We start from the raw sequence: 25,952 nt of genomic DNA, 5'->3' as shown, positions 1-25,952 counted from the left end.
AACAGGTCGTAAAGTGGGGCAAAACTCACAACTGTCTCACTTAGCAACATAAATTTTGGGCTAAAACATGGACAAGGATTATCTGCATTATACCCAAAACACTGATTTTGTCAGATCATTTCTTAGGAAGTTTTCAACCGATCCCGGTTCATGACTGTAGATCAGCTGCTGAAAAAGTGCATCTTCAACATGTAAGAGAACATATAGGAAATAAAATCAAAATAAAAAAGGAAAGCATATATAAAGATAATCCTTCCAATACCCTTCTTGGCAGTCATATATACAATTCTACTAAAATCACTCCAATTTCATCGTAACTCCCTTCTCTCTGTAATCATCAAAATCATAAATCACAGTCATTTTCTTTCTCACACAAAAAGTCCATACGAGATTACAAGTCACAGATGAATTTCAACAATAACCTTTCTCTAATCAAAGTCTATTTATTCATCTCAGTGAGTTCTGTCAATTTCACCAACCTTGATATGTAATGGTGAATCTTTCCATCTTTGTACATATAAATAATCTCACCACAAAAATCATATATTGAAATAATTCTGTATGCCTCTTCTCTATTGATCCACCGATCCTAGAAGAAAAAAGTTCTGGCTTCTGTTGAATATTAATCTTTAAAATCCTTCGTGTCAATGTATGTATTTGAATCCAATATTTTTAGCTTTTTCACATGTACAACAAGCATGATTAAATGCCTCTGTATGTTGTTCACATTTCTAGATACTGCTAGAGCAGTATTACTCAACAGTGGCAACTTTAAGATGTGGGGACTTCGAATCCCAAAATTCCCTGGGAAGCATGCTGACTAGGGGATTCTGGGAGTTGAAGTCCTCATGTCTTAAAGCTGGTAAAACGTGATTTTCTCCTCCATCTAAATTGGACTTTCCGTCATCCTTGTTTACCTCTGTTAAAGGCCTTCTTCTGGATTTTCCCAGCAATTTATGCCTTGAATCTTGATATCTGCTTCAATATTTTTACTGGCTGCTAGTATGACTTATTTATATGAGATTGATTTTTTTTTTTGCTCTGCACTAAATAATGCTGCTTTTTGTGGTTTGCTTTTTTTTAACCATTGTACATTCCCTTGTTTATTTTTTCACTTTTGGTCAACAAAATAGCTACTTGCTAAATAAAATAAAAATGTCTAACGCATGGCTTAGCAGTCAGGAGATTCTCAACAGCTGGGCCCATCTAAACCGCATCCACTCAAACTGCATCAAATAAACAAATTTTAATTTAAACAGCTTGGAAAAGTAACGACAATGTCCCCTTTTCAACTTTTCATGCAAGCCCACTCTTAATGGTTGGTTTGATCTTCTCTCATGCCTCTATTTACTTACATTTCTATACAGGGAGTCCTCTACTTATGACCACAATTGAACTCCAAATTTCTGTTGCTAAGTGAGACGGTTGTTAAATGAATTGTGCTCCGTTTTGCGACCTTTCTTGCCACATTTGTTAAGTGACTCACTGTCGTTGTTAAGATAATAACAAGACTGTTAAGTGAACTTGGCTTCCCCACTGATTTTGCTTATCAGAAGGTTGCAAAAGGGGATCACATGACTCCAGGACACTGCGACCATCATAAATATGAGTCAGTTGCCAAACGTATGAATTTTGATCATGAGACCCTGGTGATGTTGCAAGTGTTAAGTGTGAAAAAGTCATGTCACTTTTTTCAATGCCGTTGTAACTTTGAACGGTCATTAAACAAATGGTTGTGTTGATGACCGCAACCATTAAGGAGAAATTTCCTAACACTGAGAACAATTAATCAATGGAACAACCTGCCTCCAGAAGTTGTGAAATTTTTAAGAAGAGATTGGACAACCATTTGCTTGAAATGGTATACTATAGGGTCTTCTGCCTGAGCAGGGGGTAATAATAATAATAATAATAATGTTGGAAGGGACCTTGGAGGTCATCTAGTCCAACCCCCTGCTCAGGCAGGAAACCCTATGCCATTTCAGGCAAATGGCTGTCCAGTCTCTTCTTAAAAACCTCCAGTGTTGGAGCATTCAACTCTGTTATTCTGTATTCTAAAGTAAGCCAGGTGCGGCCCACTGCTGGGATCATAAATCCTAATGGCTGCATTCACATTACATACTTTCTCCAAATAAAACAAACCACAAACAAATCAAACCCCTTTTATGGGTTCATAAGACAATCAGCCCCTGCAGCATAGCAGCTCACAATCCACCAACTCATTCTAGCATACGGTGTTTCTCTGGGGAAAAAATCCCTTCTGAGTTTTTTTGTTGAAAAAATTCTGGGCTTAGTGCAATCTTACAAACAAACAGATTTATGGAAGCATTCCATAGTTGCAAAAACAATGTAATAATTTCTGTTCTGTGGCTTCTTTCCCCCTTAGTCTCCATTCCAGCTAAGACACTGGATAGTCACAGATCTTACTCAACCAAGTCACACAGATGCTTCTTCTTTCACTTGACTTGGATTTAGGTTTAAGAATTTTCTTTACGTTTTAAAATGGGCTGGAGATGAAACTCCACAGACTGCAGGAACAATTACGCTGCCTGTTCACTCTTTCAGCTGTAGTTTATTGAGCTAAGGTGACATTAAAACATTGCTTCTGCTCTGGCTTGGGTCAAAATTCCATTATTTAAATCAGCCCCAGTCGCCAGCTAAGATGCAGAGGCAAACCAGGTTGGTTAAAATGGAAGAAAAAGATTGTTTTAAGATCCTTTGCAAAACTGGACTGGGGAGAGGTGACTTCAAATTTACAGTGGAAGCAACCTATGGTTATCGGAAGCCAAGATAAAATATGATTCTTTAAGAGGTCAGTTATATCCATTCCATGAATCAGAAAAGGAATTCTAACCAAGAGGCAAAACTGAGAAAAAAAAACCAATAAGTTAATTTTAAACAATCAGTGGAGTTGTACATTTAAAGAAGTTTCAGCAAAATGCAGATTGTAAGCTTGAAAACTTTCTTATGTGGCATTTTTGCCCCTTCAAGTTAGAATCAAGATCACATGAAGTGTTAGTACCAGTTTACAACGCCTTGGGAAGGCCACACTTGGAATACTGCATCCAGTTTTGGTCACCACGATGTAAAAAAGATGTTGAGACTCTAGAAAGAGTGCAGAGAAGAGCAACAAAGATGATCGGGGGACTCGAGGCTAAAACGTATGAAGAACAGTTGCTGGAATTGGGTATGTCTAGTTTAATGAAGAGAAGGACTAGGGGTGACCTTATAGCAGTCTTCCAATATCTCAGGGGCTGCCCCAAAGAAGAGGGAGTCAAGCTGTTCTCCAAAGCACCCGAAGGCAGGACAAGAAGCAACAGATGGAAACTAGTCAAGGAGAGAAGCAACCTAGAAATAAGGAGAAATTTCCTGACAGTGGGAACAATTAATCAGTGGAACCACCTGCCTCCAGAAGCTGTGAATGCTCCAACACTGGAGGTTTTTAAGAAGAGACTGGACAGCCTTTTGTCTGAAAGGCAGGAAACCTGAGCAGGGGGTTGGACTAGATGACCTCTAAGGACCCTTCCAACTTTATTATTATTGTTGTTGTTGTTGCTGTTATCATCATCATCATCATCATCATCCAGAGGTTAGAAGAGTTTCTCTAGGATGAAAAGTTGTGACATTTTAGTCTTTTAAGTCCGGAAAGGAGGAAGATGAGAAGGGACATGATTTAAGCACAGAAAATTAAGCATGTTATGAATAAAATGGAAAAGGAAAAGCTATTTTCCTTTTCCCAAAATATTACAACCAAAGGTAGCCTAAAGAAATGGAAACTTGGAAGAATCAGGACAAAAGAAAACATATTTTTATATAACATATTAAAAAAAAACAACCGTTGGAATTCACTATCATAAGCTACAGGCTTATCACCACACTTGAGCCCAGAATTTCTGTTGCTAAGCTAGACAGTTGTTAAATCAGTTTTGTCCCATTCTGCGACCTTCCTTGCCACAGTTGTTAAGTGAATCACTGCAGTTGTTAAGCTAGTAACACGGCTGTTAAGTGAATCTGGCTTCCCCTCATTGACTTTGCTGGTCAGAAGGTCGTCATAAAGGTGGCAACTGTCATAAATATGAGCCATTTGCCAAGCCTCTGTATTGGCCATATGACCATGGAGATGCTGCAGTGGTCGTAAGTGTGAAAAAAAGGTCCTAGGTCACTTTTTTTCACTGCTGTTGTAACTTCAAATGGCCACTAAATAAATTTTATTTATTTTATTTTTATTTTTATTCCATTTATATCCCGCCCTTCTCCGAAGACTCAGGGCGGCTTACAAGCTTAGCAGTAGCCTTCATTCTATGTATATGCCTGCTTATTAGGGCTTTCACACACACGCACCAAGCGGCATTATTACAAAGTCAGCTTAATTCCCCCCAACAATCTGGGTCCTCATTTTACCTACCTCGGAAGGATGGAAGGCTGAGTCAACCTTGAGCCTGGTGGGACTCGAACCTGCACTAATTGCAGGCAGCTGGTGTTACTTAAGGAGGCGTTAGCCCACTGCTCCACCAAGGCTTATAAGGTGAGGACTATCTGTAATGTGGCTTGTTTATTTCCAGCTTGTGGTGTTCACGGATTCTGTTAAATACCAGGATGCGTTTTCAGATCGTGCACTCAAAAGTCAGAAGCTGTTTTACTCTCTTTTTCTCGGTAATTCCGAAACGAGAGAAAAGGATTCCAGAATCGGTTGGCTTTTGATTTTTAAAAAAACTTGAGCCCTGAAGGCTCGGCTGTGCAATTACGTCGCTTGGTTTATTCATTTCGTCCCATGGAAAAACTGCAATTATTCACGAAATTCTTCCTTCCTGGATGGAATACTTGATTCGGTCTTTCTGTCCAACTTTGTCACCAGCCCAAAGAGTCGTGTCATAAATTTTAAGCTTCACACACAAATAACATCCCCCTAAAAAAATTCTATACATGTAGTTGAATTACAATCGTAATTGAGCTGGCAATTTCGGTTGTTAAGTAGTGATGGCTGTAAAGTAGGTCGTGGCATGACTGCACCTGATTTTAAGACCTTTTTTGTGGCAGCTGCAGTCATTAAGCAGACCCCTTCTTCGCTATGGGATGGTTTTTGCCAAAAACTAGGGGGGGGGAGAAACGTAAATTGTATTCATGTGGCCTTCAAGCCTGGGTTACAAATTCTGTTTTTATAGGTCCATCTTAACAATCGATATGTGATCAGTCATAAGTTGAGGACTATCTGTACGCAGCCACAAATAAATACTTCTCCCCACTCTTTTCAGACATGTACAGATGATCCTCGACTTACAACAAATCATTTAGTTATAAAGTTACAACGGCACTGAAAAGAGTAACTTAGGAACATTTTTCACACTTACGACAGCTGCATTTCCATGGTCACATGATCAAAATTGAAGCGCTTGGCAACTGGTTCATATTTACGACCGTTGCTGTGTCCCAAGATCACATGATCCCCTTTTGTGACCTACTGACAAGCAAAATCAATGGGGAATCCAGATTCACTTAACAAACGGGTTACTATTTTATCAACTGCAGTGATTCACTTAACAACGGAGGCAAGAAAGGTCATAAAACGGGGCGAAGCTGACTTAACAAATGTCTCACTTAACAACATAAATGCTGGGCTCCATTGTGGTCGTAAGTCGAGGATTACCTGTACAACTAAACGTTCATTCTCTTTGGGGATGGTCATTTTATCCAAATTCAATGGGGCGGGGGGCGAGCTTTCTTCCCAGAATAAAACCAGTTTTCACATTTGCGTGATACAGAACAAACTGACAATTTAGGCACTTGGAAATGCAAAGTTCAAACTCAAGAATGCCCTTAGCTTGTCTAGAAACAGGACTGTGGCTTTCAATCAAAGCTTGCCAAGAGGGTACCACTTCAGAAGGAAGGAAGATTAACCACACCAGAGATAATACTGGGAAACAGGAACCAATTTGCTGTCTGGATGGGTGGAAGGGGTCCTAGGTAAGCTTAGCCTTGCACACAAGCTCACAGAGAGATTTCTACACATTGCGGAAATTGAGGTCCGTACATTGTTTACTCATAAGTACCTAAGACACCCATTTACACACATAGGAGGAGAGAATTTGGTTGTGAACAGCAGCCTTAATATTCTTCCAAAGTTAAGTCCATCCCGTCAACTTGCAAGAAACCCAACCGATTATAAGTCACATCTGGATGGCCAGGGTGGGGGGGGGGGGGAAAGAGAGATATTTATATAGGAAAGTAACTTGGGTGGAGATGGGCAAAGCATTTTTGCAGTTGTTGACGCTCAGCTTCTCCGCAGAGTCTCCGAATGAGGGCGGGGGTCTCAGGCTACTCACGAGTGGTGTTGTACTTCACTCCGTTGACAAACTCGGGGCAAGGTCGCGCCACCAGATCCCCGGCGCTGCTCCGCGGCCAGCAGGTCCCAATCTGGTCCGTGGTGGCCCGACAGGATGGACCTTAATGGCCCGTGAAGAGAAGGGGAACGGATGGGAGAGAAGCATGGAAAGGAGGGGGAAAAAATAAATAAATTCATTCCAGCTCTCGGCGGCGCGCAAAGCCGAAGCCTTGCAAAGTGAGATTCTTTTTCCCCCCCCGCCCACGCCCCCCGCCGTTCCTCTTCTCCTTCCACCCTACCCTCCAAGGTCTCCTGCAGAGCGTCGAACAGGCTGCAGTTGACATCCCAGTCCTCAGTGAAAAAGTGGAGGACGGCGGTTTTGTTCATGGTTAGTCTTGGCAAGGATCCTGACTTTCTCCCAGGTGTGGCTCTGCTTCTCTCCTCCCGCCTTTTGAGATTCGGAATCAAAGCCAAGCTGACTCTCCAGGTTTCTGGGGGCGCATCTCTCTCTCTCTCTCTCCCCCCCCCCTCAGTGCTTCTTAGAGGCTGGGCGGGCAGGCAGGCGTGTTAGGTGGAAGGGAAGATCTTTGCTCCTTCTTAAACCAGCAGGATGGGAACCAATAATAAGGCAGGAACTGCCAGCAAGGGGCTTTCGGCCCCACCCGCAGAGTCTCGCCGCCCCCCCCCAGCAGCCCCAGAAGCTGGCCATTGGCTGAGAGCTAATCCATTTCTCCCACCCACCCCCCACCCCGGGTGGGGAAGAAAGGGGGAATCCCACGTGTATGCGTGTGTGTGCGCGCGCGCCATGCAGTCAGTATTCTCTTTGCTTTGATTGATTCCTTCTTCCAGCTTGGAGTCTTGGAGGTAAACGGGGGATCTGGCTGAGAGGGAGAAGGAAGAGAAGTGGCGGCGGGGTGTGTGTGTTCTTCCTTTTCCAGGCGACTGGGCCAGTTTGTGGGGACCCTAGAAGGAATTTGGAGGAAGGAAGCAGAGGCTCCATCCTGCTCTACTTTGGGGAAACTGGGGTTGGAAAGTCGTGGGTCACGTTGACCCAGTGGTGGAAGCTGACTGAAATTTGGAGACCCCCCCTTTGTCTCTCAAGCTCAACCTAGCCTACCTCGCAGGGTTGTTGTTAGGAAGAAGAGAAGGAGTGCTGTTTTGTTGCATTAAGCCTCGAGGTGGAAAGAAACACAGGGATTTGACCGACAGGGAATCTAAAAGGAGAAAGAAGTATTTCTCAATGTTTCTCAGCCTGAGCAACTTTGAATTCTGGGAGTTGAAGTCCACACATGCCTCCTGGGGAATGGTGGGAGTTCAAGTCTATGCATGCTGGCTGGGGAATTCTGGGAAGTTGAAATTTAGGTATTTCAACTAAATCCAATTCCCAGGAGAGTCCTGGGAGTTGAAGATCAGGTGTGGTAGCTGGGAAATTATGGGAACTGAAATTTGTGCAAGCTGGCTGGGGCATTCTGGGAGTTGAAGTCCACACATATTAAAGTGGCTGAGGCACTGATCTAGCTGCCCCAAAATGGATATCTTTCCACAAAGTTGTTAGTCTGGTGGACAGCCTTAGATTCAAGGCCAGTGGTGCCCACTTAAATTTCTCCAACCATTTACTTTTTATTAAATGTGTTTGCCGCCATCTCACTCTGAGGCGACAATTTTAAAGCAAGCAGGTTTGTAATGCAGAAGAAATCAAAACATGAGCTGTGAAATTCCTACATCGATGTATCCACAAGGTTTCTTAGCACAAGATAGAAGTGGGTTGCCTCTGTCTGTCTTCTTCTAGCCTAAAGCACTGGGATCTCTTTGTGGCCTTCCATCCAGCCCTATTCCTGCTTAGTTTCAATCTCGGAGAAGACCGGCCACGCTTTCAAGATGATACCGATTGTGTTTTAACTTAATTACATTTTAACTGAAAAGAAATGACAGGCATCTTAATAGTTTGTTTTGAATCCATCGATTTTTCGGAGATCAGCCCTTGGCCTGTTGCCCACCTTGTCTTATAACACAATCTCCCCAGCAGTGAATTTGTTCCTCTTGCTTTTTATGATGTTTTAAATTTTAAAACTTAAATTTAAGTTTTGGTTGCCACAATATAAAAAATACGTTGAGGCTCTAGAAAGAGTTCAGAGAAGAGCAACAAAGATGATTAGGAGATTGGAAGCTAAAACATATAGGGAACGGTTGCTGGAATTGGGTATGTCTAGTTCAGGGGTAGGCAACCTCAGCTCTTTTATGACTCGTGGACTTCAGTTCCCAGAATTCCTGAGTCAGCATGGCTCAGCTTGAAAACCTCTCCCTTTCCTCTCAGCATGGCTGGCTCAGGAATTCTGGGAGTTGAAGTCCACGAGTCATAAAGCGGCCTAGGCCAGGGGTAGGCAACCTTGGCTCTTTTATGACTCGTGAACTTCAACTCCCAGAATTCCTGAGCCAGCATGGCTCAGCATGGAAACCTCTCCCTTTCCCCTCAGCATGGCTGGCTTAGGAATTCTGGGAGTTGAAGTCCACGAGTCATAAAAGAGCCAAGGTTGCCTACCCCTGGTCTAGTTTAACGAAGAGAAGGGTGAGGGGTGACATGATAGCAGTCTTCCAGATCTCAGGGGCTGCCCCAAAGAAGACGGTGTCAAGCTATTCTCCAAAGCGCCCGAAGGCAGGACAAGAAGCAACCGGTGGAACTGGAAACTAATCAAGGAGAGAAGCAACCTAGAATTAAGGAGAAACTTCCTGACAGTTAGAACAATTAATCAGGGGAACGGCTTGCCTTCAAAAGTTGTGGGTGCTCCATGACTGGAGGTTTTTAAGAATAACCATTTGACTGGGATATGATATAGTTTCCTGCTTGAACAGGGGAATGGGCTAGAAGACCTCCATGGTCCCTTCGAACTCTGTTTTCTGTTAAATTCGCTTGGATTCAAGGCACAAATTGGAAGTGGAATTTTTTAAGTTGAAAATTTCTGCCCTCTGGGTTTTTTGAAGTGCAACTGCAGTGAGAAAGCTAAAAAGCAGGGAAGCATAGACCAGGAGATGGGTTTTTAGCTTTTTGTCACAGTTCCTTTTCTATGAATATTCTTCTCAATAAAATCCACGCATTATTTTTCTCCACGTGGTTGCATTTTGTTGCACACGCAACCGTGGAAAAAGAGGACACTCAAGGGAGCACCAGCATGCTGGGGGAAAGTGCTGGAAAAAGAAAAACGTTCTCAAACCAGAACGAAACCAACAGAAGCCTTCTCATTCCAGCCTACAGGTAGTCCTCGACTTACCACCAATCACTTAACGACTGTTTGGAGTTACCACGGTCTCAGAAGCGTGCTTTACGACTCATAAAACATTTTTGACTGTCATAAAATGTCATTTCCTGCCCACCATGCAGTCACATGACCACATTCCATGTTTCCCATTTATGATTAATTGCTACACACAGTTATGATTTGTGTTGTTTTCTGCCAGTTTCTGGGAGGGGGGGGAGAAAGCCTATTCAGGAGAATAGATTCAAACTTATGTCTGCAGGGTTCGTTTAATGACCACCATATAAATGGTTATAAAATTGGATCCGGTTAGATGGGTGCCTTGACTTATGTCTGTCATGACTAATGACCAAAATTCCAATCCCAATTGAGGCCATAACCTGAGGACTATCTGTACACAATGATTGTTGTAAAGTGCCCAGAGTTATTTTTGTGAGATGGGCTGCTATATGAATCGGATTAATAAATAATCAAGCTTGGCTCCACCTAGTGCCTAAATCATGGTATGACACTATCCACCCAGGAAACTTTCCAAGTATTGTTATTTGATGCTCACTTGAACCTGAACAGGTACAAATGTCCGAAGGCCACCATGAAAAAAAAACCTAGATTCAAATCTTCCCTTGGCTTCAAAGTAAAGTGGCTGATTTGGAGTGAATCTCACCCTAATTTACCACTGGATACCTTGATTAGAGCATGAAGATCAGGAATGAGTACCTTGGACCATGTACAAGTTGCTAAACTTACGGTATTTAAAATTGGGTTAGCCATTGGATAAAAAAAGATCCTCTTTGGTTCAAAAGCCAGGATCAGCGGCATCCACAGAAAGATCCCGATACACTTAAAAAAAGGGTCTTTGCATGATCCGGCTGCCGCCTTGACTTTTTTGACCACCCTCCCTATAGAAACCCCTAGCCATAGTAATATAGTGGTGAAAGTGTTGCCCTTAAAACTAGGGAGAGTTGGGATCAATCTTCCATCATGGAAACTTTGGGGTAGGCATTTTCTGTTAGATGAGTCTCCCACACAGGGTTGTTGTGAAAAAAAAACAGAAAAGAAAAACAAACTAAATGCCTTGAGTTCCTGGAGCTATAAATGCAATGGAGAAATCATAAATCAGGTGTTGGTTCTCTTCCACTGGTTGGAAACTAGTTAACTAGCTCCCTGTCATATTTCAGTTTGAATTCCTGCTCTGAACAGGGAGGGTTGGAATGGATGACCTCAGGGGTGCCTTTCAATCCCAGGATACTCTGATTCTAACTCTTTCCTCCACAATAAGGCTGATAATCACACACTGATCCAGTATAACCTCTCTGCTCAGCCTGAATCTGTCCTAACAAGCAGAAAGAAAAATGTGTTTCTCCAGCCGAGCCTCATTAGGGCAGCAATGTCTTCCTGACCTCTGAAACTTCTCGTTTTGCCTCTTAAGTGCCCATTGCAGCCTCTTTCCTTGCAGTTCATCCTGTCCTCCAGTCACAACCTCTTCCCCTTGCAAAGAAATCCAATATTTGAGCAATTTCAGAGGAGAAATGGCAGGTAATAGAGGAAATTAAGCTGACTCAGATTTTGTCTTCATTTGTGAGACACAACCTAGTTGTTACCTGGTTGGAGAGCCCTGAGGCTAGGCTGTGAAGCTGAAAAAACACAGGCCATCGAAAAGATGGAGTGCTTGTTCTGCATCAGTGTTAAGAAAATTGCAAAGATGCCATCATCCCACCAGTACCTGGTAAAAAAAAGCCATTTTACCAGAATATAGCAAATTTGGCTGCAGATGTAAACAGAGCAAAATAGTTGAAGACAAGTAGAATTTATTGAGGGTTAGGGTTTTTTTTTTAAAAAAAGGATGCCTTCACGTCTGCAATATGATATCCATCTGTTTGGGTAATATAGTGCATTGGGGCAAAGGATTTTGCCTTTTCTGTTTAAAGTATAATTTTATTTTTTTTAAAAAATGAAAGATTAATAACAAGCAAAATGTAGCAGAATATCAGAGTTGGAAGGCCCCTTGGAGTTCTTCTAAAATCTAGTCCAGCTCATTGCTCAAGCATTGTGAGGATGCAACGTATTTTCATATATGGTGGACTTGTAAAAAGGTTAAAGCTTTTTGGATTAAAATTTGGTGGAATATGCAAAAAATATTTAAGAAAAGGATAAAGTTCTCTCCACAATTGTTTTTATTGGGTATTATTACAGATACCACTGTTGTAGATACTAAGTTGATGTTGAATTTAATTACGGCAGCGAGACTTTTAGTAGCGCAATATTGGAAGAAGGAAGAGCTGCCGACTATAGAAGAATGGACTTTAAAAGTTTCTAATTTGGCGGAAATGGCAAAGATCTCAGCGTATTTGAAAGACCATTCGCAACAGAGATACATTGTGGAATGGAGGAGATGGATTGATTATATTCAGAATAAATATGGGACTAAAAAGTTTCACTTAGCATTTGAATAAGTAGCGGATTTATATGATGTACAACTAGTTAATAGTTATTTTACTAAGAGTTAAAGTGCGATAGAATTTAATATTTTATTGTTGTTTGCATATTTTAGATTATGTTTGTTTGTATTTTTATACCCTGTATTTAGCTCTGGGGAGTCGGGGAGGGGGGAGGGGAGGGAGGAGAGGGTCGGGGAGGGGGGTGGGGGAGGAGGGGGGTTGTTTGTATTCAAAAATCTATTGTAAAACTTTTTCAATAAAAAAAAGCATTGTTATGGCTTCTACATCAAATAACAAATTTAAATTCATATGCCACCCATGGTAACTTGAGAATGAGGTGGGTGGCATATACAGTTAATAAATAAATCAATAAAATGAAAGGGAGAAGGAGGTAAAAAGAAAAGAATGAGAGAGGGGAGAGAGAAGAAGGAAGGAAGGAAGGAAGGAAGGAAGGAAGGAAGGAAGGAAGGAAGGAAGGAAGGAAGGAAGGAAAGGAAGGAAGGAAGGATGGATGGTGGGTTCAAAGCTGCAAAAAAGAAATATGACAAAGTCATTTGCAATTTTCTTTACAGCAGTCATAAGTATAAATGTACCTCTTACTTTAAGGTTACAACTAAATTCTCTTTTTTTCTATATCCCATCCTGTCTAAACATCAGAACCAGAAAACATGGATTCTTTTTTGTCTTGTTTCATGCAAAAAGTCCGTAAGAGGTTTCTGTGTAGATGCTGTCTTTTCTCTAATCAAAGAGGTCAGTTTAGCCATATTGGCATGTTCCAATATCTTATCCTGCTCTCTTTTCATTTTGCAATCCTTTTTTAGTTTTTCGCTTCGTGCTCACATTGGAGACATGAGCGTGGTCTAGTGAAAAGCTAGAGGCTAGATCTCCGAGGAAAAAGCCACAATGGTTAAACTTCCATTCACACATGCCAGGATCCCCCTCTGTGGCCTTTTGATTAAATTCTGATCTATCAATCTCTGTAACAACTGAGTTTCCCGCCAGTCTTTTTTTCCAGCATATAAGATGATAAGGCAAGGTTAAGATAAGATAAGGTGAGGTGATTTAAGATGAGGTGAGATAAGATTTTTTTATTTTATTTTTTTTAATTCCATTTATATCCCGCCCTTCTCCGAAGACTCAGGGCGGCTTACAAGCTTAGCAGTAGCCTTCATTCTATGTATATGCCTGCTTGTTAGGGTTTTTTCACACACACCCCAAGCGGCATTATTACAAAGTCAGCTTAATTGCCCCCAACAATCTGGGTCCTCATTTTACCTACCTCGGAAGGATGGAAGGCTGAGTCAACCTTGAGCCTGGTGGGACTCGAACCTGCACTAATTGCAGGCAGCTGGTGTTACTTAAGGAGGCATTAGCCCACTGATAAGATAACCTTTGTTGTCACTTTTTTTACTGTGGACACAATGGCGCACATCAAAAATGAAATTTAGTTGCCCGCTCTCAAAGTGAACACATACATGTCACACACTTAAACATACTATATACAACATATGTATAGACCTACTGCACCCTTACATATACATAACAAATAAATATTACCGAACGCTTTCCATCTTGAATATATAACGGAAGGAGGAAGCTTGAGAGTTCACAAGGTTAACGCTGTATGGAATGAAACTATGGCTGAATCAAGCAAGGGGTCCCCTGAAGATCATCCATCCAGTCCCTTTTGGGGATAGGTACAATTTCTTCACTCGTATTTGCTTCTAATGAGATCACAGTGTAAGATTAAAGCAATGGTTTTCAACCTGGGTAACTTTTAAGTTGTTCGAACTTCAACTCCCAGAATTCCCCAGCTAGCATTGCTCACAGGGAATTCTGGGAGTTGAAGTCCAGACACATTAAAGCTGCCAAGATTGAAAAAGATTGGATTAATATACATGTATTGATGACAGGAAACCTCTTTATGGCCTTTTTTCATGAACAAAAATCAACAGTAATTTATAGTTTTGATGATTAGACAGGATACAGTATAGAAAGTGTTATGAAGTACCTTTAGACAGAGGGGTAAAAATATAATTGCACTTATAACTCCTGTGAAGGATATCTGAAGGCAGTTCTTTTTATCTTTCAGCCTTTTAATATTTTTCTAGTTTCTTCTACTTTTTTTCTTACTGAACCTTTTAGCTTTTCCTTTAATTTCTCTCTCTGCTTCTTGTTTTCCCTCTTCTATTTTTAATTCGTGGTAGTTCTTGTTATTTCTAATAAGAGGTTGAGTGTATAAAAATCTTCAAAGTTCACCCAAAAAGCTGGATTTTCCATGCCAGTTTTGCAGCATTTGCAAGAGAGCAATGCGGAGAAGGACACTGTAAGATTATCTATACCACTTTCTCCACATTCTGAACTTAGCTTTCATGGGGCCAAAAAAAAAAAGGAGGATTTTGGTTGAAGCATCCAGAGACTTGAATTTCTGTTCTTGGGAACTAGTGCTGGAGTTTTTGGTGTCATCAACTTAAGCATTAATACCACTTTATAGATAGTCTTCAACTTACAACAGTTCATTTAGCGAACATTCAAATTTACAACAGCACTGAAAAAAGTGACTTATGACCATTTTATTCACATTTACAGCCACTGCATCATCCCCATGGTCATGTGATCAAAATTCAGATGCTTGGCAACTGGCATGTACTTATGACGGTTACAGTGTCCCGGGGTCATGTGATCCCCTTTTGCGACCATCTGACAAGCAAAGCCAATGGGGAAAAGCCAGATCCACTTAACAAACATACTAACTTAGCTGCAGTGTTTCGCTTAACAACTGTGGCAAGAAAGGTCGTAACATGGGGCAAAATTCACTTAACAAATGTTTCGCTTGGCAACCAAAATGTTGGGCTCAATTGTGGACATAAGTCGAGGACTACCTATATTTGGTAAGTCTCAAGGCGTTTAAATCTGTAGCTTCTCTTTTGGGTCTTTTATTGTTGTCTGTTCAAAGGCTTTTATTTGGGACCTGTTTAATTGGGGTTTTTTTCCCCCTAAGAAAAGGCTATTTTTCTCAACAATCAAAAAACACCTGGTTGAGGGCATCCCTGTGCTGTAAGGCTAGATAGCCTGTATTTTTCATGGTATCAACAAGGGAAATGTTTATTTAATAATAATAAATAATAAAGTTGGAAGGGACCATCTAGTCCAAACTCCTGCTCAGGCAGGAAACCCTATTTGTTGTCTTCTGGGAAATTCTTCAACTCCTGAAAATATATCTGAAGATCTAGGATTTCCTAGTGGTCTCTTTTTCATGAATTGACTAGAGTTTCCAAACTATGGTCCATGGCCCGGTACTAGGCCGTGGTCTGTTGGCTACCACTCGCAGTAGCACTGCCACAAAGGCATTAGTAGTACCATTTGCACATGCGTGGGGGCACTAGCACTGCCATCAGTGCCATGTGGGTGCTAGCAGCCCATTTGCGCATGCGTGGGGGCACCAGTGGCCCATTTGCATTGGGGGCCAGCAACCCGTTTGCGCATGGGCGCTAGTGCCAGCACCACAAGTGCACCCATTTGCGTATGTGGGCCATGTGTGCTTCTGGGCCACCAGGGTGGAAAGGTTAGGGAGCTCTGGACTAAACCCATCTCTGCTTGGCTCCCACGCCATGGCATCTCCTGGTGGCCTCTTGTCCAAGAAGTAATCAGATCCACCTGTCTGGCTCCCAAATACATGGCATTTCCCAGTGGCCTCATATCCACAAACTAACCAGATAATCCCTGCTCCACTTCTATGTCAGGGCATTCCCTGGTGGTCTCCCATCCAAAAATTAAACCAAACCCATCCCTGCTCCGCTTCTGAGCCCCAGCAAAAGCAGCCAATTCCTGACATGAGACTTCCTCAACTTTAACAAATCGAAATCTGCTGCCTTCCCACTTTCAAAGGCTCGGATGAGGGATCAGACTTTTCAGATTGAGCAACACAGAATAACAGATGGAAGGGACCTTGGAGGTCTTCTAGTCCAACCCCCTGCTCAGACAGGAGACCCTATACCAGGGGTAAGCAACCTCGGCTCTTTTATGACTCGTGGACTTCAACTCCCAGAATTCTTGAGTCAGCGCAGCTGACTCAGGAATTCTGGGAGTTGAAGTCCACGAGTCATAAAAGAGCCGAGGTTGCCTACCCCTGCCCTATACCATTTCAGACAAATGGCTGTCCAGTCTCTTCTTGAAAACCTCCAGTGTTGGAGCACCCACAGCTTCTGAAGGGAAGTTGTTCCACTGGTTAATTGTTCTCACCATTAGAAAATTTCCCCTTATATTCACCATATTGCAAATTACCTCTTAGTTCTAGGTTGCTTTACTCCTTGATTTGTTTCCATCCATTGTTACTCGTTTTGCCTTCAGCTGCTTTGGAAAGCTGAAAAGATTGGGGTGAAAGTGCCACAAAGAAGAGGGAGTCAAGCTATTCTCCAAAGCACCTGAAAGCAGGACAAGAAGCAACGGATGGAAACTAATCAAGGAGAGAAGCAACCTGGAACTAAGGAGAAACTTCCTGACAGTGAGAACAATTGACCAGTGGAACAGCTTGCCACCAGAAGTTGTAGGTGCTCCAACACTGGAAGCTTTTAAGAACAGTCTGGCTAACTACTTGTCTGAAATGGTATAGTGCCTCCTGGTTGTACAGGGACCTGGACTAGATCAGGGATGTCCAACCTTGGTAACTTTCAAGACTTGTGGACTTCAATTCCCAGAATTCCTCAGCCAGCTTGAGGAATTCTGGGAGTTGAAGTCCACAAGTCTTAAAGTTGCCAAGGTTAGGGACCTCTGGACTAGATAACCTCCAAGGTCCCTTCCAACTCTGTTATACTGCCCCAGCCAGTTTCTCAGCTGATGGTTGTCGGAGAAGAGGGCCCTGGTTTTGCAACAACGGAGGGATCTTTCAGACGAGCTACCACCTCTTTAAGCTCCACTATCTAAAGAGAAGGAGCAAAAATCTCCCTCCGGCGCTCCAGCTCTGCGCACAGGTCTACCCCGCTCAAGATGGAGGGTTGCTAGGCAACAGGTCCTGCCCTCTCCCATTACTCAGTTTTGAAGTGGAAGCCGGCTGCCTTTTAGCGCAGAGACCTCTCAACGGTCCTCATCGCGCATGCGCCCCCTTGTCTTCAACACGCTCCATTAGTCAAATGGCCCCAAGAAGAGCATTTGAGGCGGAAGAGGCATTAGGTTTCATGTGAACTCGGGACAAATCATCATTGCTCCTGGCTGGCTACCCCTTTTAAGGGGTAGCTGAAAGATCTGGAGTTAAGTTAAAGGTTTAAAGTTTAAAGAGCAGTACTTAAGGATGAGCCTACGGGTGTTGCAGCTGACAAAAATGCCAGTGCAGTCCTGGGCTGCATCAACAGAGGGATAGTATCAAGAGCAATCAGAATAGAGCTGAAAGGGACCTTGGAGGTCTTCTAGTCCAACTCCCCCCCTGCTCAGGGGTAGCCAACCTTGGCTCTTTTATGACTCATGGAATTCAACTCCCAGAAGTCGTAAAAGAGCCAAGGTTGCCTAAAGTAAAGGTAAAGGTAAAGGTTGCCTAAAGTAAAGGTAAAGGTAAAGGTAAAGGTAAAGATGCGTGCTAGTCGTTTCCGACTCTAGGGGCCGGTGCTCATCTCCGTTTCATAGCCGAAGAGCCAGCGCTTGTCCGAGGACGTCTCCGTGGTCATGTGGCCGGCATGACTAGACACCAAAGGCGCACGGAACGCTGTTACCTTCCCACCGTAGTGGTCCCTATTTTTCCACTTGCATTTTTACGTGCTTTCGAACTGCTAGGTTGGCAGAAGCTGGGACGAGTAACAGGTGCTCACTCTGTTACGCGGCACTCGGGATTCGACCCACCAAACTGCCGACCTTCTGATCGACAAGCTCAGCATCCTAAACCACTGAGCCACCGTGTCCCTTAAGGTTGCCTATCCCTGCCCATTTCAGACAAGTGGCTATCCAGTCTCTTCTTAAAAATTTCCAGTGTTGGAGCAATTAAAGCTTCTGGAGGCAGGTTGTTCCGCTGGTTAATTGTTCTAACTGTCAGGAAATTTCTCCTTAATTCCAGGTTGCTTCTCTCCTTGATTAGTTTCCATCCATTGCTTCTTGTCCTGCCTTCAGGGGCTTTGGAGAATAGCTTGACTCCCTCTTCTTTGTGGCAGCCCCTGAGATACTGGAAGACTGCTCTCATGTCACCCCTAGTTCTTTTTTCACCAGAAGTGATCACTAGAAGTGATAGTATATAATAATAATAATAATAATAATAATAATAATAATAATAATAATAATAATAATAATAATAATAATACGTTGGAAGGGACCTTGGAGATCATCTAGTCCAACCCCCTGCTCAGGCAGGAAACCCTATACCATTTTGGACAAATGGCTGTCCAGTCTCTTCTTAAAAACTTCCAGTGTTGGAGCATTCACCGCTTCTGGAGGCAGGTTGTTCCACTGGTTAATTGTTCTAACTGTCAGGAAGTTTCTTCTTAGTTCCAGGTTGCTTCTCTCCTTGACTAGTTTCCATCCGTTGCTTCTTGTCCTGCTTTCAGGTGCTTTGGAGAATAGCTTGGCTCCCTCTTCTTTGGGGCAGCCCCTGAGATATTGGAACACTGCTATCATGTCCCCCCTCACCCTTCTCTTCGTTAAACTACACATACCCAATTCTAGCAACCATTCCCTATATGTTTTAGCCTCCAGTCCCCCAATCATCTTTGTTGCTCTTGCACTCTTTCCAGAGTCTCAACATCTTTTTTACATCGTGGTGACCAAAACTGGATGCAGTATTCCAAGTGTGGCCTTACCAAGGCATTGTAAAGTGGTATTAGTACTTCACGTGATCTTGATTCTATCCCTCTGTTAATACAGCCTAGCACTGTGTTGGCTTTTTTGGCAGTTGCAGCACACTGCTGGCTCATATTGAAGTGATTGTCTACTAGGAGTCCGAGATCCCTCTCACAGTTACTACTATTCTGCATTAGGTGGCTATCAAACCTTACAACTCCACTTTAGGCAGTAAGCAGAATTTGGAGGCATCCTGCTTTTCTTACCTGATGGTTCAATTTCCTTTCTTGCATGTATAAACACCTGTCACAGTCTTCAATAGCCCTAAATCAGGGGCCTTCAAACTTGGCCCTTCCATGACTTGTGAACTTCAACTCCCAGAATTCCTCAGCCTGTGTGCCTGGCTGAGGAATTCTGGGAGTTGAAGTTCACAAGTCATAAAAGGGCCAAGTTTGAAGACCCCTGCCCTAAATCATGCTTTGGGCATGGGATAACCCTGCAGACCTCAAATGTACTACAATTCCCAGCATGACCCATTAAAGGCCAGATGAAGGGAGCCACTGGCAGCAGAGAAATACCGATAATCTGCAATGTATGGCCACAGTGGGACCTGGAATTTCCACCACTAAGTGATGCATTTGTTAAATGAATCACGCCTGATTTGATGATCCTTTTTGCAAGTGAATCTGGCTTCCCTTTGTTGATTTTGCTCGCCACAAGTTGCCTGGGAAAGTTGCAAATGGGACTGCGTCACGCTGGGAAGCTACAATCGTTGTAAATACATGCTGCCTAAATTTTGACATCATGACTGCAGGGATATTGTGATGGTTTTAAGTGCAAGGAGAAGTTATATACACAAAAGTGGTTATATGCCCCACTGAACTTGTTTGTTTATTTATTTGTTTAGGAAATTCGTATAGCTGCTTACACGCTCACAGTGACTCTTCAAATGGTCATTAAACAAATGGCTGTAAATTGAGGACTACCTGTATCTGGAATGGAGTTTTAGGTTTGCTACAGAGGGGGATCTGTTGATTGACTGAGGCGGTGCTGCTGCTGATCTTTTCATTTTAAAATTATTTTTACTTTTTGCTTCGTGCTCACATTAAAAACATGAGTATGTTCTAGTCAGTGCAGGGGTAGGTAACCTTGGCTCTTTTATGACTCGTGGACTTCAACTCCCAGAATTCCTGAGCCAGCCATGCTGAGGGGAAAGGGAGAGGTTTCCAAGCTGAGCCATGCTGGCTCAGGAATTCTGGGAGTTGAAGTCCACGAGTCATAAAAGAGCCAAGGTAGCCTACCTCTGGCCTAGGCCGCTTTATGACTCGTGGACTTCAACTCCCAGAATTCCTGAGCCAGCCATGCTGAGGGGAAAGGGAGAGGTTTCCAAGCTGAGCCATACTGGCTCAGGAATTCTGGGAGTTGAAGTCCACGAGTCATAAAAGAGCCAAGGTTGCCTACCCCTGGTGAAAAACACCCAGCTGTGTAAGGCTAGCCCCCTTCCTCCTCCAGGCAAAAGCCACATTGGTTAAACCTCCATTCACACCTACCAGGACCCTCTACTAGTCTTCTGATTAACTTCTGATTTATTGATCACTGTAACAGCTTTTGTTCCTGTGAGTCTCTCCTTCCAATTGAAGAACAGAATAGAACGGAACAGAACAGGAACAGAATAGAACTGAAATAAAACAGAACAGAAATAAAATAGAACAGAACAGAAACAGAACAGAAATAGAACAGAAAAGAAATAGAATAGAACAGAATAGAATTCTTCCATGCTTCTATTGGAAAGGAAGGGGTCCCCTAAAGATCATCCACCTATTCCCTTCTGGAGATAGGCACAATACCTTGACCCACACAAGCAGTCCTCAACTTATGACCAGAATTGGGACCAGAATTTCTGTTGCTAAGCAAGGTGGTTGTTAAGTGAGCTTTGCCCAGTTTTATGGGGTTTTTTTGCCGTGGTTCTTAAGTGAATCACTACAGTTGTTAAATGAAACAGAGTTAATTAAGCAAATCCGACTTCCCACATTGATTTTGGTTGTCAGAAGCTAGCCGGGAAAGTCACAAATGGTGATCACGTGACCCCAGGATCCTGCAACTGTTCTAAATATAGGCCAGAGGCCAAGCACCCAAATAGCAACAGCACTTAAGATTTATATACCGCTTTACAGTTCTCTCTGAGCGGTTTACACAGTCAGCCTATTACCCCCAACAATCCGGGTCCTCATTTTACCGACCTCAGAAGGACGGAAGGATGAGTCAACCTTGAACCCCGTCTGGATCGAACTCCTGGCTGTGGGCAGAGTCAGCCTGCAATGCTGCATTCTAACCACTGCGCCACCACGGCTCAAATGACTGTGGGGATGGTGGGGATGGTCGTATGTTTGGGGACCTTTCTCAATGACCTTGTAACTTCAAACGTTTGCTAAGCGGATGGTTGTAAGACAAGGACTACCTGTGTGTACTTCTGATGAGATTACAGGGCAGGGTTAGAGCAAGGATTTACAATCTCTGCAACTTTAAATTGCCTGGACTTTAAGTCCCAGATCTCCCCAGCCAGCATGGGTGGGAGGGGAGGGAAATCTTATCCAACTTTCCCCTTAACAAACTGATTTGCAGCAACTGGCCTCTGGTGCGAACTGACCTAAAAATGGGGGAATTTGTGAAGAAAATGCCAAGATGTAGATGGCTGACGATGAATTCCCTACGCTGGAAGAAAAACGGAAGAGAGAAGTATTTACAACCTGCAGTGGAAGAGACTAAATAAAAAATGTTTTCTACCTGTACTGTGGTAATATTTTATTGGGAAAATCAGCACTGTTTTCTGCTCCCCAGTCCAATGCAAACTAAGAACAAATCCGATCACACCCCAAAAATGATAAACGAGTGCTGCAAAGCTGTAAAAACATGCGGCGCGTAGGGGGGACTACTAAGAGAGTGTATGGACACACGGGACACAATTTTTCGGAGACTGCCTATTAAAAGCTGCGTAAAACGGGTGCATAAAATTTCGGTACAGTAGATTAAACTGGCACCGTGTCCAAAGCTCATTTGTCTGTCAGTGGCCTTGCATTTTAAGCATCTCTGCAGTTTTTGAAAGTTTTGCAGTGGTGTTTTGCTTTCTATGCAGTAAACATTAAAATTAGGAAGCGGCATTGCAAATGAGCGCAGACCTCCCTCCGCACACAGATACACATCAAACAATTTAACCTTGAGCACTTGGGAACTGAAGCAGGCTTGTTGGGGGATGTGGCTTGTCCCAGCCGTGGTTTTAATAAACTAACAACTCTGCGTTCACAAGTTGAGCTAAGTTGCAAAGAACGACTGACAAGGCGTAAGTGGCTGAGTTTACAATTACAGGTAGTGCTTAAGTTGCACAACTGAACCCAACATTTCTGATGCTAAGTGAGTTTTGCCCCATTTTACGACCTTTCTTGCCACAGTTGTTAAGTGAATCACTGCAGTTCTTAGGTTAGTATCGTGGTTGTTAAGTGAATCTGGCTTCCCCACTGACTTTGCTTTTCAGAAGGTCGCAAAAGGGGATCACATGACCCCAGAATGCTGCAACCGTCATAAATACATGCCAGTTGCCAAGCAATAGCAATTGCACTTAGACTTATATATACTTCACAGTGCTTTACAGCCCTCTTTTAAGTGGTTCACAGAATCAGCATATTTGCCCCCAACAATCTGGGTCCTCATTTTACTGACCTCAGAAGGATGGAAGGCTGAGTCAACCTTCAGTTGGTCAGGATCGAACTGCTGACAGTTGGCAGAGGTAGCCTACAATATCCCGTGCAGTTATGGAACTGCAATGCAACACCATCCTTGTGTAACAGTGGGGTTTATGATAGGGCAGTGGTAACTGCCACCTAATTAAGCGCTGGAAAAAAAATCAATACTAGTAAATCAGCACCTGTTTTGCTTCCCTGCGGTTGATGACTTGCAAGAATAGCTACAACACCGCTTGCTGAACGATGGAAGAAAACCAGCATTAAGAGGGACATTCAGGAGAATGGGGGCATCTGGATAGCTCTCAAAATCTGGTTCAGAAGATGAAAAAGGCTGCAAGGAGACCAAATTTCATAAAGACCCCATACAGATTAATCAGTGGAACGGCTTGCCTCCAGAAGCGGTGAATGCTCCAACACTGGAAGTTTTTAAGAAGAGACTGGACAGCCACTTGTCTGAAATGATATAGGGTTTCCTGCCTGAGCAGGGGGTTGGACTAGATGACCTCTAACGTCCCTTCCAACTCTTGCTATTATTATTATTATTATTATTATTATTATTATTATTATTATTATTATTATTAGTAGTAGTAGTAGTAGTAGTAGTATTGATATTTCTTGACTTAACGACCACAATGGAGGCCAAAATTTCTGTTCCTAAGTGAGACATTTTTAAAGTGATTTTTGCCCCATTTTACAACTTTTCTTGCCTCAGTTGCTAAGTGAATCACTGCAATTGATAAATTAGTAACCCAGTTGTTAAGTGAATCTGGCTTCCCCCATTGACTTTGCTTGCCAAAAGGTCGCAAAAGGGGATTACATGACCCCAGCACACAGTAACGGTCATAAATATGAATCAGTTGCCCAGCCTCTGAATTTTGAGCACATGATCAAGGGAATGCTGCAAAGTTTAACTATGAAAAACGGTCATAAGTGACATTTTTCAGTGCGGTTGTAATTTTGAACAGTCACTAAACGAACTGTTGTAAGCTGAGGACTACCTTTGTAGTGTTTGTACCATACCTGCAATTTGGATTGTTCTTAACGTTGATTATTGCCATCCAGTCATTTCTGACTACTAGGAACCACATACCGTAGGTAGATTTTTCTCCATAATGATCTGTCTCCGAATTGATCCTTCGGATCTTCCAGTAGTGTCCCCATCACATTCATTCATTCATTCATTCATTCATTCATTCATTCATTCATTCATTCATTCATACATTCATACATTCATTTATGGGACTTATATGCCGCCCTATCTCCCGAAGGACTCAGGGCGGCTCACAACAATAAAACAGCTATAAAAAACAGTAATACAAATATTAAAAAAGAATTAAATTACAAAGCCCCATAATTAAACCCTGCTGCCGGTATCAAGTTCCCTTCGTCCAGTGCGCTCCCACAGGGAGGGCCTTCTCAGGGTGCCACCGGTAAAAGACTGCCGGCGGATAACACCCAGGGGGAGGGCCTTCTCTGTGGGTGCGCCTGCCCTTTGGAACCAGCTGCCCGCGGAGCTTAGGACTGCCCCCGACCTTCATTCATTTCGCTGGGACCTGAAGACCTGGCTCTTTGAGCTTTCCGGCCCAGGCTGAGAGTTTTAATTGGGTTTTTTATATTTTTTCAAGAACTGAATTTAATCTTTTTAATTGTTTTTTAATTTTTGTATTGATATTTTAAGCACCTTGTAAACCACCCTGAGTCCTACAGGAAAAGGGCGGTATATAAATTTAATAAAATCTAAATCTAAATCAAATCTAAAACAATATTAAAAACCCCCATCCTCAGTCCAGGTTGGCCAGTTGGAAAAGATACATCTTTAGGTCGCGACAAAAGGACCAGAGATCTGGGGCCATCCGAAGTTCTCGGGGGAGCTGATTCCAAAGGGCAGGTGCCCCAAAAGAGAAGGCCCTCCCCCTGGGGGTCGCCAGCCGACACTGTCTAGCCGACGGCACCCTGAGGAGACCCTCTCTGTGTGAGCGCACAGGGCGGAGGGAAGTCGTTCCTGGCAGCAGACGGTCCTGTAAGTATCCAGGACCTAAGCCATGTAGGGCTTTATAGGTAAGAACCAGCACTTTGAACCTCACCCGGAGGACAACCGGCAACCAATGCAGCTCACGCAGGAGGGGTGTAATATGGGAGTATCGGGATGCTCCCATCACAACCCGCGCGGCCGCATTCTGCACCAGCTGAAGCCTCCTGGTGGTCTTCAAGGGCAGGCCCATGTAGAGAGCGTTACAGTAATCTATATGGGAGGTAACGAGTGCATGAGTGACTGTACGTAAGGCATCTCGGTCGAGATAGGGGCTCACCAGGCGAACCTGGGCAAATGCCCCCCTGGCCACGGCTCCTATATGATGATCTAAGTTGAGTCATGCATCCAGGAGGATGCCTAAGTTGCGCGCCCTATCGACGGGAGGCAACACCTCTCCCCCCATAACCAAAGATGGTAAATCTTGGACAACACGAGATGCCGACACGTAGAGCCACTTGGTCTTGGCCGGGTTGAGCTGGAGCCTGTTCTTCCCCATCCAGATTCGTACCGCTTCCAGGCAACGGGACATCACATCGAGGGCATCACTGGGTTGGTTCGGAGTGGAGATGAAAAGCTGGGTATCATCAGCATATTGATGATACCTCACTCCGAAACCACGTATGATCTCACCCAGTGGCTTCATATAGATGTTGAACAGGAGGGGAGAGAGGACTGAACCCTGAGGCACCCCACAATCAAGGGGCTTCGGGTTTGACCTCTGTCCTCCTGCCAACACCGTCTGTGAACGGCCCGAGAGGTAGGAGGAGAACCACCGTAAAACAGTGCCTCCCACTCCCAACCCCCGAAGACGTCGCAGCAAGATACCATGGTCGATGGTATCAAAAGCCGCTGAGAGGTCCAATAGGACCAGGACAGAGGAATAACCCCTATCCCGAGCCCACCAGAGATCATCCACCAGCGCGACCAATGCCGTCTCCGTGCTGTACCCGGGCCTGAAACCCGATTGGTATGGATCCAGATACTCAGTTTCCTCCAGGACCAACGGGAGCTGCCGTGCCACCACGCTCTCAACAACCTTTGCAAGAAAGCGAAGGTTGGAGACAGGACGAAAATTATTCAAAATAGCTGGGTCCAGAGCAGGTTTCTTGAGGAGGGGCCTCACCACCGCCTCTTTCAAGTCGGCAGGGAAACACCCCTCACTCAAAGAGGCGTTGATCACTGCCTGGAGCCAGCCTCGTGTAACCTCCCGAGCCGCATATACCAGCCAGGAGGGACACAGGTCCAATAAACACGTGGCAGCACTTAATCTACCCATTATCCTGTCCACTTCATCCGGAATCACAGGGTCAAACTCCTCCCAGATAATATTGGCCAGACCTGTCGCTTCCCCCTCGTCAGATACTGTCCAATCAGAGTCCAGACCGGTCTGAATCTGAGCAATCTTGTCCAGCAGATGTT

General features: G+C 43.6%; 1 protein-coding gene across 1 annotated transcript in view; it reads right to left on the bottom strand.

Annotated features, from left to right (window-relative positions):
- Nucleotides 1-25,952, bottom strand: part of CRHR2 (corticotropin releasing hormone receptor 2) — a gene marked incomplete at its 3' end in the record, with an annotated part of 152,012 nt that overhangs the window by 102,701 nt on the left and 23,359 nt on the right. The window contains exon 3 of the mRNA XM_081345633.1: nucleotides 6,321-6,440. Coding sequence (XP_081201759.1) covers nucleotides 6,321-6,440 — 120 coding nt within the window. The remainder of the gene's footprint in view (nucleotides 1-6,320; nucleotides 6,441-25,952) is intronic.

Source organism: Vipera berus, assembly GCF_964194415.1.
Source record: "Vipera berus genome assembly, chromosome: Z".
In the NCBI taxonomy this organism is placed as follows: domain Eukaryota; kingdom Metazoa; phylum Chordata; class Lepidosauria; order Squamata; family Viperidae; genus Vipera; species Vipera berus.
Note: the sequence above shows the minus strand (reverse complement) of the source record. Positions and strands in the feature narration are given on the sequence as shown.